At 38.7% G+C, this 14,440-nt stretch overlaps 1 protein-coding gene across 4 annotated transcripts in view; it reads left to right on the top strand.

The window, feature by feature from the left end:
* Positions 1–14,126, top strand: part of LOC125464064 (D-amino-acid oxidase-like) — a 30,673-nt gene extending 16,547 nt beyond the window's left edge. For all 4 annotated transcript variants that reach the window (XM_048556075.2, XM_048556072.1, XM_048556076.2 and 1 more), the window contains exons 5-11: positions 527–592; positions 2,357–2,411; positions 2,553–2,654; positions 3,314–3,396; positions 7,282–7,399; positions 7,486–7,584; positions 12,185–14,126. In XM_048556075.2, the coding sequence (XP_048412032.1) occupies positions 527–592; positions 2,357–2,411; positions 2,553–2,654; positions 3,314–3,396; positions 7,282–7,399; positions 7,486–7,584; positions 12,185–12,310 (649 nt within the window). In that variant the 3' untranslated portion in view covers positions 12,311–14,126. The remainder of the gene's footprint in view (positions 1–526; positions 593–2,356; positions 2,412–2,552; positions 2,655–3,313; positions 3,397–7,281; positions 7,400–7,485; positions 7,585–12,184) is intronic.
* Positions 14,127–14,440: the final 314 nt, after the last annotated feature.

Here is a 14,440-nt window from a genome sequence, read left to right as displayed (position 1 = left end):
GTTACATTGAGATACGTTAGAATAAGTGGCCCAAAAAAGTTAACCGAAGAGCTAAGATATAATTAGAAAAATAAGAACCTATGCAGAGAGTTTTAGAAATGAAATTCCAGAAGTCAGGACCAGAACACCAGGATGCCAGCAGTGAGTGATGAAAATTGGGCATGCACAAGACACCAGCTGTAAAGGAACTGGAATCTCCAAAAGCTTAAGGGCAGGAAGTGATTACGGAGAAGAGGAATGACAACATGGAGGGATTTGAACATGGCATTCTTCTTAAAATTGTACATGCCATTTTAAATATGTAAGTTTAGTGTCTCAATATAAGAAAAAATACAGTGAAACAAATTGAGGGAAGATGTCTTTTGTTTCCTGCGTGTAATGAAATTGCAACGGTTTCATAAAACATGAGGTCTACAGTTTTCTTTAGACTTCATACACAGAATAAGCCATGCCTACTACTGGGTTTTGGATCAAATCTAAAACCAGAAAATTAGCTGATGACTTAGGGATGTTCTCTGTTTTGCAGCCATGGGTGGTTTAACACTGCAGTAATGTTGGAAGGAAAGAGCTACTTACCCTGGTTGATGGCAAGGTAAGATGTAATCCTTTTTATCCGTATTATTTCTGCTCATATTTGACCAGCTTCCAATTCTTGCTTGAGTATATCCATTTTTTTGATAATGACAGTATATGTAGTAAAATAAAATTAAGCCTTCATCTAAAGTTTCATCTAACGGGGAATTCTTCTAGTCCCATTTCTGAGTTGGGAACCACTGCTGTAGAGGCCCAAGATTGGCTGCCTATGACCCTCACGTCAATGATAGGGAAATTATTGCAAAAGATTCTCAAAGACAAGATCTATATGCATTTAGAAGCAAATGGACTTCTAGCAATAGTCAGCGTGGTTTTGTGTAGGAGACATCGTGCCTCACTAACTTGATCAAGATTTTTTGAGGAGATGATGAAGATGATTGAGGGAAAAGCAGTGGATGTTGTCCACATGGATTTCAGTAAAGCCTTTGACAAGGTCCCTCATGGCAGACTGGTAACAAAAGGTGAAGTTATGTGTTATCAGTGGTGAGCTGGCAAGATGGATGTAGAACTGGCTTAGTTGTAGGAGACAGAGGGTAGTGGTTGAAGGGTGCTTTTCGAAATGGTTGTGACTAGTATGTTCTGCAGTGATCAGTGCTAGGACCTCTGCTGATTGTGTTCTGCATAAATGATTTGGAGGAAAATGGTCTAATTGGTAAGTTGATTGATGATACAAAGATTGGTGGACTTTCAGATAATGATGAAAATTTTCAGAGGATACAGCAAAATATAAATCAGTTGGAGGCATGGGCAGAAAAATGTCAGATAGTGTTTAACCTGGACAAATATGAAGTGATCCATTTTGGAAGGACGAGTACAGGTGGAAATTATACAGTGAATGGTAGAATCCTTAGGAGTATTGATATGCAGAGGGATCTGGTTGTTCAGGTCCACAAATCACTAAAGATGGCAGCGCAGGTAAATAAGGTAGTCAGAAGGCCTTTATGGCATGCTTCCCTTCAGTCAAAGAGGCATTGAGTATAAGGTTAAGCAAATTATGCTGCCTCTTTATAGAACTTTAGTTAGGCCACAGAAGGATGTGGATACTTTAGAGAGCGTACTGAAAAGGTTTACCAGGATGTTGCCTGATATGGGGGAATTTAGCTATGAAGAATGGTTGGATAGACTGGATTTGTTTTCACTGGAACACAGGAGATTGAGGGATGATTTGATAGATGTTTATCCTTGCCATTTGCAATCTTATAGAATGGAAAGTTTGAGGCATTTTTCCAGGGTGGAGGGAACAATTACTCGGGGGCAAACGTTCAAATTGGGGAGTATGGGAGCGATGTGGAATTTAAAAGAGATGCACGAGGCAAGTTTTCACACAAGGGGTGGTGAGTACCTGGAATGCGCTGCCAGAGGAGATGGTGGAAGCAGATGCAATAACAGCATTCAAGAAGTGCCTGGATGAATGCATGAATAGGAAGGGAATAGAGGGATATAGATCCTGTAAGTGAAGACAGTCGTAGTGTGGAAGGGCAGAATGTGTTGGCGCTGGCTTGGAGGACCAAAGGGTCTGTCCTTGTGCTGTAATGTCCTGGGTTCAGTGACTGTAATGGCTCAACAGTGAATTTTCACTTGAGTCCCATTGCAGCTAGAAAGCATTGAATAACAAAGAAAATGTGAGACGGTTAATTTTTTGTGGAGATAGTATAAAGTTTACTCTTGTGCTATGTGTATTCTAGAAGTATCGAGAAATATAATTTGAAATGATGGTAGAAATTCCAGTAAAGACTTCATAGGCATTTTTCATTTATTTAAGGTTAAAAGAACACGGAGTCCAGTTTGTTCAAAAGAAAGTCTCTTCCTTCCAAGAGGTATTCTTTATTAATTTTACGATGTATAATCTCTGGGGTATGTTTTTATGCAACATTATGCTGCTTGAATGTGTATGTTTCTGGATATCAGTTTTTTTTCCCCCACACATACTGTTTGTTTTATACACATATCTTTGGCAGCTTTCTCCAGAGTTTGATGTGATAGTGAATTGTACAGGCATCCGAGCACAAGAGCTGCAGCCAGACCCACAACTGATACCTGCTCGAGGACAGATCATGAGGGTAAGTGAGTTTACTTTACATCTTATAATCTTCGGAGAATCAGAAGAATAAATGATTATTCTTCTTTTCCCATTTCATGTTCTTCACCGCAGATACCAAGAGAGAGCCAAACGCTTTCACTAAGACGTTTCTTAATGTGTATCTGTAACTAGAATGCAGAAGCTCCATGAACTTCTTGGTGTTTATCACCCTTGCACATAATAGACCACGTGTGATAGTTGTGTTAAAATGCAAATTATCACAACAGAATAATTATTTGAGTGTCTGTACTGAAAGCAATGTGAGTGACAAATCAGGTTTGGCATAAATGCTAATCTGAAATGACCTGATGTGTGGGAACCAATGCTAGCAAATTAGCAAAATATTCCTTTTATAATTTAAGTTACTTGAATTCACCCATTACAGTTGGGTTAATTGGAATTTTATTCCATTGAAACATGATTTAAAACTTAGTAAAGAATGTATCCTGCAGTAACATTGCTGAAAATATCTGAATATTCGATAGCTATTTTTGTGTAGTAATAATTTGGCAAATAATTTACCATACTCCTCGTATTTGCTCCCGATATATTTGAAATACTGTTGTACAATATATTTCACTTGTTTCAAGTTACCCAATATTTCAGTCATTTCATATCTCATTTACTTAAAATTATCAGGTTTATGCACCATGGATAAAGCACTTCATTCTCTCACATGATCAAAAGGCTGGAATTTATACCGAACCATATATTATACCAGGGTAAGTATAAACAAATCACCTAAAGGACTGAAAGCCACAAAGGTAACAATTATGAATGTTGATTGGAGAGCAGTTAAATGCTCCGATTATCAGTCCTCTGGAATTTTGTTCCTTGCTTTTGTTTCTTGTCAGGTATCATCATTGTTGATTTTGATTGTTTCTGTCCTTCTTCCCCGCCCCCCGCATCACCTTGGCTCTACTGACTTCCCTAAATTTATTTTTGCACAATTTATTTGAATATGCAGGTAAAATGGGCTGTGTCAGAGCTTTATAAACTCGCCATTCTTCTGTCTGTAAGCATACTAATCCAGAAAGAATTTTGTTCACAGGACAAAACAGTGACAAAGTAGCCTTCCTTTATTTCAGGATGAGCCCCTTTTTTTTTAGATGTCCACCCCTGTACCAGTGTTGGTGGATGCAATCAAGCTATGAGATATGAAAAAACAGGATGAATAGATTTTTTTACGGCTCCTTTCTTCCCTGCAGGGAAGTGTCAGTCCTCTTGTATCTTTTGTACCTTTTTACGGTTCATGTTACCTTCATAAAAGCTGGGGTATTTGATGAATAAAGACTCAGGATTGCTTTGTCACTTCCCATATAATGATCTGTCTATCAACTAAACTTTTGTGACAAGGATTAGAGTTAACTAGTTAACTGGAGCAAGGTCTCAGTCTGTGAAGTGATCCATTTGAGAGAAAGCAGCAAAGTGTGATGTCACAAGGAAACAGGTAAGTGAATGATAGAAGACCTATCTTAAAGTCAAAGAATATATTGCATACCAGGGGTTTCACCAGGTGCCGAAACCCATATAGCAAAGATGGTGAGAATGTGGTAATATCACTGTCCTGATAACCTAGACCTTCAGGCTGATGTTTTGGAGTATAGGTGTGATTGCCACCAAACAAACTAGGAAGCATTCATAAAAACTGCCAAACAGCAGTATTTGGGGTGTACACAGATGTGCCATATAGGGGACAGCCATTTCTATTGCATAAATGATATGGAGGAATATTTACATCCTTATGGACATATGAGGTTAAAGCAAGGATAGTGGCATGATGGTTTGAAGACAAATTGGGGGACCAAGATGGAAGAGTAGATTCATTACAGTTTCACCCAGCAATTTAAAAAATTTTCTTAGTTTGTCAAAAACCGATATTTAGTGATGGAGGTCAATTAACATCAAAACTGCTTTTCTGCGGGGAGATCAGCTCAAAAGGGAAGAGTTCTTCTGTTGGAAAAGTTCTTCAAGCTTCTAAAGAGACATCATATGCAGAAGGGACAGCCTTTCCCTAAGTTAAATTAATTAATTTATGTCTTAAATGCTGCCTCTAGAGTTGGTACTTTTCAGGAAGGCTTTTCTTATTAAAATCCAGATATCTTCTGTTGAAACTAGACCTTACCATGAGAGGAGAGATAATGGGAACTGCAGATGCTGGAGAATCCAAGATAACAAAGTGTGGAGCTGGATGAACACAGCAGGCCAAGCAGCACCTTAGGAGCACAAAAGCTGACGTTACGGGCCTAGACCCTTCTTCAGAAAATGATGAAGGGTCTAGGCCCGAATCGTCAGCTTTTGTGCTCCTAAGATGCTGCTTGGTCTGCTGTGTTCATCCAGCTCCACACTTTGTTACCTTACTATAAGAGGCAGCTTTCAGAGATCTTTATGATGCATGTTGATTTTTTTTGTCATTTATAACAATGTTTTGGATGTGAATAAAGGAGGTTTGGTTAGTAGTTTTTCAGATGACACCAAAATAGGTGGTGTAATGGACAGTGAAAAAGAGTATCTCAGGGTACAATGGGACCTTGATCAGATGGCCAATGTGCTGAGGAGTGGCAGATGGAGTTTAATTCAGATAACTGTGAGGTGTTACATTTTGGTAAGGCAAACCAGGTCAGGACTTGCACGGTAGGTGGTAGGACACTGGGGTGTGTTGGTGAACAAAGAGACCTAGGTGTGCAGGAGCATAATTCCGTGAAACTGGAGTCACAGGTAGATGGGGTTGTGAAGAAGGTGTTTGGCAAGCTTGCCTTCTTTGGTCATAACATTGAGTGTTGACAGTTTTGTGGCTGCACAGGATATTGGTGAGGCCGCTTTTGGAATACTGTGTACAATTCTCTTTGCCCTTTTATAGGAAGGATATTGTTAAAGCTTGAAAGGGTGCAGAAAAGATTTATAAGATGGTTGTTGGGACAGGAGGTTTTGATCTATAGGGAGGGCCTGAATGGTCTGGGCAATTTTCCCTGGAGTGTCAGACATAGAGGAGTGACCTTATAGTAGTTTATAAAATCACGGTGGTCATGGAAAGGGTGAATAGCCAAGGTCTTTTCCCCAGGGTCAGGAAATCCAAAACTAGAGAGCATAGACTTAAGGTCAGAGGGAAAAGATTTAAAGGGGCTTGAGGGGTACCTTTATTTAGAGGATGGCGCATGTCCGAATGAGCTGCGAGAGGACGTGCTGGAAGTGAATACAATAACAACATTTAAAAGGCATCTGGATGTGTAAGTGAATTGGAAGGGTTTAGAGGGAGTTAGGCCAAATGCTGGCAAATGGGAGTAGGTTAGATTGGGATGGCAGTCAATGCGGATGAGTTGGACCAAAGGGTCTATTTTCATGCTGTGTAACTCTATGGTGTGGGAGTAGTGAATTTGTAAATATTGTCATAAATATGCGTAAAACATAATTCAGAATTTGAAGTCAGACTTCAATGGCTTTTAAATACACAGACTGGCTATTGGGCAGAATGATCAAGTGTCTCTTAGCAATCTGATTTAGAAAATGTTAGCCCCATTGCAATTAGTCAAAGTAGTGCCTCCTGTAAAGATGCAGTGGCTTGCATAATTGATCTGTAAGAATTGAAAAAACTAATTGGGCAGCTGAATTACTTTAGCAACCAAACAAGGCCAGATGACAGTTTTATGGTTTTTTTTATTTAAGTACAACTATGAAAAACCTCATGTAGATGATATTCGGGTGAACAAAACGTTTCCAAAAAAATTTAAATTGCAACATGGTATATTTAAATTTCTGACATTGGAAGATGCCAGCAATATTAAACCTTTTTGTTTTACTGATGCTGCTTATGCAAATCTCGTTGATGGATTCTCCAGTACAAGAGTTTATATTTTTTTTCCTTTGGAAAAGGGAAGTAAAGTTTGAGCACTGTCCTTTAGTTTGAGAAGCTAAACAAATTGGAAGAGTTTTGAGAAGTACCTAGCAGCAGGAACTCTTGCTGTTGACAAGGTGGTAGATGTGGTGTTTTCCTTATTGAAAATGTTGGAAGGAACTCTTAAAAAAGGATGTGGCAACAAAACTGCACCAAACTGCATGAATTTAAAAAGACTGCATATTGAGATTACAACTTTAAAATAGATGCTAAAGAACAGAGAAATCCCCACATTGATATTGGTGGGTAGCATTCGTCAGCTTCTGATTTGTTTCACAAAGGAAGGAGCAAGCTCCAAAAAATATTAGAAAAACTAGAAAAACGATATTTAGAACTGTAATGGACACTTTAAAAAGTAAACAGTAATAAATCTTTGCATTTTGATTTTTGCTTCGATTGTTGTTAATTATTTATATATTAATTTACTTCAAAAAGGACCTAATTATTAAGTAGGATTCGGCAGGGATGCAGAGATCAAATGAAACGAGAGAAGGTGATAATTTGGCAAGCACTTGATGAGATAACTTGTATGTGGGTGACCAAGTATTCAGTATTTTCAGAGTTCTGTGATTTGTGAAGTGGCATAAAACATGGACTAGAAAATATATGCTGGACTGGAACTAACATTTTAGCTGTTGGCATTTAACAAGGTTGAGTGACACCTTAAACTTGAAAACTGCCTTGCTGTCAGTTTTGCTTTTTTTTTTAATTTTAGAAGCAAGTTAGTAACCTTGGGAGGAATCTTCCAGCTTGGGAATTGGAATGAGGAGAATGACCCCAAAGACCACAACATAGTGTGGGAAGGTGCCTGCAAGCTTGTACCTAGTTTGAAGGTTGGTTCTAAGAGTTCTATTCCACTGTACATAGAAGCCATCTGTATGAGTGTCGATTAATTCATTAAGAAAATTACTTATTGCAGAGTGCCAGGATTGTTGAAGACTGGACTGGACTTCGACCTACCCGGAACAGGATTCGAATAGAGCGACAAATCTTTAACGCAGGACCGAAGAAATTTGAGGTATGACACCAAATCAGAAAGAATAAATTTTAAAAATGGTGGCCCAAACATGGATAAAAGAGTTGAACTCTGATGTGAAGCAAGAGTGTCTGCTGTTTACATAAATTTCTGCTGTTTACATAAATTTGACCATGTGTGGCATCAAGGACTCCTAGCAGAACTGGAATCAATAAAACTGTCTGCTAGTTGGCATTATACCAAAACACAAAAGAAAATGTTGCTGGTTGCCAGAGGTAAATAATCTTATCCCAGGACATCACAACAGCAATTCATCAGAGTAATGTAATCGGCCCAACCATTTTCAGCTGCGTGATCAAGAACACCCTTCATCACAAGGGCAGAATTGAGGATGTTGGCTGATAATTGAATAATGTTCAGCACCATTCATCATTACTGAAGCGCTCCATGTCCATATGAGCAAGACCTGCACATCATCTAGGCATGGGCTAATAAGATGCAAGTAAAATTTGCTGTTGGAAGGAAATGACCTATTTCAACTGGAGAGAATCTAATGATCTTGTGCCATGCAGTGGCTTTACTATGGCTGAATCCCCTACTGTCAACATCCTGGGGATGACTGTTAACCAAATTGGACAAGCCATATAAATTCTGTGTATTCAACACCATGAATTCTGCGTGGAGTAACTCTTGTCCCCACCATCTACAAGGCACAACCAGGAGTGTGAGAAATTCTCTCTTTTTTTTACCCAGCTGGTTGCATTTCCAGTTACATTCAGGAAGCTTGAGACCAGAGATGAATAGTCTGCTTGTTTGGCACTCATCCATTACCTTTAACATTCACTCCCTTCATTGTTTAACAGATTGATATTCATAGGTTGAATTAGGCAGCAAAAGATTTTCAGAGATTCTCAAGAATTTTATTATAAATTTTATTGTGAGTTTTATCTTACTACAAACACCAGTTTCTGTCTGTTCCTTCTCGATCCTTTATTCAGAAGCTACAGCTGCTGCCACCATCCTATCCCATTTGGGAGAAACTAATCTCTCTGATTAAAAAATGAATCACCAGTGTAATAAATCACCCAATTTACAAGTCCTGCTTATCAGAGGCAGTGTTAGAAGAAATAAAATTCAAAGACAAAAAGGGGAAAAACAAAGGGAGTGGGGAAACTAATTCAAAATGTCTTTGGAGTAGCAAATTATTCACCCCAGCTCTTGCTGCCCACCTATTCAAGAAACCTCACTGTTTTTCTCCTTTTCATTTTACAAAATTACCCAGTTGACACACAACAAATGCTGATGACCAGGGGCAATGGATCAAAGAAACCCCACTGCTAAATTTACAAATCGCCCAGTGAACAAGTTGCTAATATAACAGGAACAAAATTCAAAAAGGAGGAACCAAGGGTGCAAATTAAAATGGCATAGATCAGAGAAACTATGCATTGCAATCCCCGTGGTGCTTCTCTATCCCAAGAAGACTAGCTGAGTTCTTTTTATTTCTACCAAATCATCCAATCAACAAACACTGCCCAGCACAGTCACTGTGACAGTAACAAAAAATTAGAAATAAGCAAAACCTAGCTCTTTATTTATATAACAAAATAAATACAAATACATCCATCATAAACAACTCCCAAAAATATACACGTTCCCTCTGCCACACACCAAAAACAATTCAAAGACAATGAATCACTAAGAGTTGTAATTTTGTTTCCAAACACGATAATTTATGTTTATGGCAAAGGGTCACAAAAGGCCGAGGGATCACTAATTAAATATTGATTTTAAATGGTGTTGATCAAAGTGTCTGCTTTCTTAAAACACTGTAAAGCAAGTTTCTTCTTTCCTCTGAATAGACAAGTGAGGATTTAGCTACTTATTCTACTCAGAGCTTGATATTTAATTCTATTGACTGCAATGGGACTCAATATCTGATATTCTATTGATCTGATATCACCTGACACAACACCTGAGGAATTTCTGTACAATTATCTGAAAGTAAGCCTCTCTGAAAAGGTAGCACATCCTCAGAGCTGCACTGAAGTATTAGCCTAGGTTACATTTTCAATGGAGTTTGTGCTGCACTCATCTGATTCGGAGGCAACAGTGGTACAAGCTGATTATTATAAAGAGAAATGTGACACAGCCGTCAATCCCGTTAAACTAACTTGGAACTTTACCTAATTATTGTAGGTTAGGTGCAACACTACTTAATTCTGATGATGGAATGAGAGTTTCATCATTCTATTGCAAATTCATCCTGATCAATATTCTGAAAGGTTGAAAAATGAGTATGAATGTCAAGGTTGGATTCAGAAGTTGGGGGGAGCAAGAATAAACCCTGCTAGTCTGTGTGTGAGCTTTACCTCATTTCCGACATAATTTTGCAGAGATGTATTTGTGGGCCGGAGAGTTATCCTGCACTGTGCTGAGTAGACTCAGTAAGATTGCAATTCACAGTTTACATTGGGTGGAACCCAATTTAGGTGGACACAGCCTTCCAGCAACATGCCAGGAGGCCAATGCTCCAGCTAGTCCTAAAAGACCCTGCCTCCCGAGTCCAGGAGAAGCCTTGTAGAAGGATTCCACCTACCCATCACTGCTCAATCACAGTGTCATCTTGTGCTAAATCTATATTGCCATTTAAAGATACAAAATGTTAGAGATGTTGCCTCCATCTTGAAGAGGCCCCTCGCTTTCTTACTACCATTGTAGCACACTGCTTGTTTCAAGCTGGTAGGCCTGTAATTACCCCTCCAGCTTTGTGAGCCCATCCACCTTCCTTAATTAGATGGAGTATCCATTCACTACCATAGGCAAAATTACAAATGACTGTTTCTCCTAGAAGATGTTTCAGGACGTGGAAACAATCTCAATCTCTGTTTCCTGATCCCAGAGGGAAAATTCAGCCCTCTGGAGCCCCAGCATATATGGCAATACAAAGATTCAAATGAACTTACTTTCCTTTGGGAATGAAACATCCTTGTAGAGGGTGAGTACCAGTAGATTATGAATTTTAAAATCATTCTGTAGTTCTTTTATTTGGAATAGGGAATACCAGTTAGTATTGCTGTGGTGAAAGATCTGGTGTCAATATCAGTTAACAGGGATGTTAGCTTTTGTCGGAGAGACTGACCTGCGGGCTCTTGACACAGAAGAACATTTGTAATTTTTCTGACAGCCTGGTTGAAGACAATTAAGATAAATAGAATTTTTTGAAGAATGGTGTGAGGGATGTGCTACATTTAAATAATATCCCCTTCCCACACAGCTGGGTGATCATTAAAAATAGGAGCATTTCAGCCCATTGAGCCCATTCAAGATGATCATGGTTAATTTGATTGTGGCCTCAACTGGATTTTTCCTGCCTGTCTCCTGATTGAAGTGTCCCTTGCTTTATTTCGTCAGATTTGGTCATCCTGCAGACTGTTCAGAAAGCTGCCTATGGCTTAAATCACATAGATAAATGACAGGCTACCACAGCAGGAGTCACTGCAATAAAACACAACATCACCATCTGCTGGTAAAATTAGATTACTTCATGTACAAATACTTGCCAGAATTTCCACAAAACAGAATGGAGTGTTAGGTGTCATGTACTTGTGTTATGGGCCTGAAATAGGCACACTAACATGTTTTGTAGTGCAGACTCCCATGCTTGATTTTTCCTGGTGGTTTAAGCCGCTGCTAAATTGGGGAGTTGGTCTCTACCTGAAGTGGATGCAGACTCACTTTCATATTGAAATAGGTTCCTCATTGTAGACATGGACTCCTCAACGCATCTGTTTTAGTCAGAGCTTGCAATGGGAAAAATAGTCTAACATTTTTATTTTGCAGAGCTGAATGCTCCTCCTGATTTCAGACAAATGCAATTCATCCACTAGTCTCAGAATATTATCTCTGAGCTTTAGTGTGATCCAAAATTCTTAAGGTGCAGACAAGCAAACTGTGGCAATGATGCCTGCAAACTACCTTGAGTTATTTTGATTGTGCCTGAAGATTATTGTCTCTTGGTAGCACATCACTGAAATAGTACCAAGTAGGCACCGACAGCTGAAATTATTTTGACTAGGTTTTGCCAAAGAGGAACACAATAATATAGCAGTGTGCATTTCATTATTTCAAATTAGTGCAAGTGTGAAGTGGGACCATTACAACCTTTAAAAGAAGGAACTGCAAATTAAGCTTGAAAATAGAGGGGACCCTTCATCAGAATTTTAACCTGTGTTGCCTAAATGCACGGTCAAATGTATGTTCAGGTATTTCTGCTATAACGCATGTTTCGTTACTGTGAATTGGCTGTAATGTGATTGATGAATAGTGGACGCTGTTTGGGTAATACAAACTTTCTCCTATACAGGATAGTGACTTTTCTCTATCAATTTCCCTATAATGTGATTTTGTATGACTATTTTCTACAGTGCGATTTTTCTATAGCGCGAGGTCACGCAAGAATGCAACTATTGTGTTATAGGAGGACTACCTGTATGCATCTTCTGTTGTATTGTAAATTTCCAGTTTGCAATTTTTTTTCTTTCGGTATCTAATTTAGTGATCTCCAATCATATTATGTCTTGATTTGATGCATAGAAGGACCAAAATTTTCAAGTTCAGTCATGGTCTCTTGATCTTGCAGGTGATCCACAACTATGGCCATGGGGGTTATGGCCTGACTATTCACTGGGGCTGTGCCATGGAAGTAGCAAACATCTTTGGAAGGATCCTTCAAGAGAAGAAACCCAGCTGGAGATCCCAGTTGTAATGATTCAAAGTTACACTTACCTTTCTGCCAGACTGTCACTTCCGCTTTTTCAAATGCTGATGATAAATGGCCCCAAAACAAAAAGAAACTTTTACTTGTCAACCCACATTTTCATGAGTTGAAAAGCTTCCCAAGCCATTTAAAAATGGCAGGCAGATTCTGCCCTCATTGTTGGTGCTCCCAAATTTAGCTGGCTTAGGATCATGATATGAGTGGTGAATCTTTACACCGCATTTTGTTTTTTCTTAATTATTAATTTGTGCAACGTGGGCAACACTATCTGGCCAGTATTTATTTCCTGTTCCTAGCTTCCCTTGAAATAAGTGACTTGCTAGGCCATTTCAGGGGGCACTTGAGAGTAAAGCATATTGCTGTGTGCAAGGAGTCACATGTAGGCCAGACCAGGTGAGGATAGAAGACTTCCTTCCCTGAATGACATGAGTGAACCAGATGGAGTTTTCAATAATCAGCTGTTCTTTCACGGTTATCAGTAGATTCTTAATTCCACCTATTTTTCCCTTGAATTCAGTGATTGAATTCAGTTCCACCATCTGCAGCAGTACAATGTGAACTCAAGTCCCTGGTACATTAGCTGAGTTTCTGGACTAATAGTCAAAGGATCATACTACAAGGCCATTGCCTCCCCTGTTTGAAGATAGTCATCTCCTAGCAACAGCGATTTTCATGTAATTGGGCTGGCTTGTTGAGGAGGTGTCAAGAATAGTAGTCTGGATTTGGGAATCTTTTCAACCAATACCAGTTCCGTGCCTTCTGTCCCCTCTCCATTTCAATTTGGTGCCATCTTATGTTGCTACCCAACTTCCTGGTCCCTTATAGCCTCAGTGCCTACTACTGTTCCTACCCATCCACTTCATGAAAACCTATTGCCCTTCTCTGCTCATTTGCCACGTATACACTATGGGCAGAATGAATGAACTATATGGTAACAATGGCAAGGGTAACGCTACTCAGAAAAAAAACCCATTCACAACTGTTTATGAAAGGGAAACTCCTGTTCTGCAACCTATAAAAGGTTCAATGAGACAGATTATTAAAGCATAAAATACAATGGATTCAGCATATCATATCCCCAAATGTTATGCAAATAAGCTTTAAATCATTGACATAGTGCTTCCCAATTGTGACCCCATTTGGGACTTAAATTGTTGCGAAATGTGCATATGATTCATGGCAGATACTCGCTGGTGAGCTTTAGAAATTTGCAGTAGGGAATCGATGTACCACTCACTCTGTGGCACAATGCAGTGGTACAAATTCATATTAATGTGATTTTGTTCCTTCTTTTAACTCTTTATAAATTGTGATTTTTGTTTCTTTCTAGTCTACATTTTAGACTTGATAGGTGGACCAGAGCACTGCTCTTTATAACTAACTTAGGCTGTCTGGATATCCCAGTTTGTTTTGGCCTGTCCTGATTAACTACCCTGACAAATGATAGGAGGAAAGATTAGTATTTAAATTCTTTAATCATGTTAATCAATTTATTTTTTTTAAGAATCTGCAATTTACACATGGAGCAGTGACCATAACCGGAATTATCTTGCAGAATTTTTTGCATTTAAATTGTGCTACTGTGAATTTTATTTGCTGTGATTCGTAGCAAATGGGACTAGATCAATTTGGGATATCTGATCGGCAGGGATGAGCTAGACTGAAAGGTCTTTTTCTGTGCTGTACAATTCTAATGACTCTGTCATTTAACTGAATCTTATCAAGTAGGAATAAAGTGTTTTTAATGGGATCTGCAATGGTTGCGCATAATCCGTCCAGTCAATAAACACTTCAGTGTTGAAGACACCTTGAATTGATTTGTGAACTAAAGACAAATAATAAGACAAATTAATGTGAATGTAACTCAAAAATAATATATTCACTGTATTTTTGATTTTTCACAAAGCGTTATAGCAATTGTTATATTAAACTTAAAAAATGCGCAGTCTTCATGCAATGAGAACTAAAAGAATGAAGAATGAAGCTGTGACATTACATCATCACCTTAGCAATATGGAATGAATTAACAGGACAGTTATTTGATAAAAGCAACTAATCTTTTTAACATAGTTGATTCAACCAAACAGAATAGTGTAGTATAATATTGTTCTTAGCAAC

The sequence above is a fragment of the Stegostoma tigrinum genome, chromosome 26 (assembly GCF_030684315.1).
Source record: "Stegostoma tigrinum isolate sSteTig4 chromosome 26, sSteTig4.hap1, whole genome shotgun sequence".
Taxonomy (NCBI): domain Eukaryota; kingdom Metazoa; phylum Chordata; class Chondrichthyes; order Orectolobiformes; family Stegostomatidae; genus Stegostoma; species Stegostoma tigrinum.
Note: the sequence above shows the minus strand (reverse complement) of the source record. Positions and strands in the feature narration are given on the sequence as shown.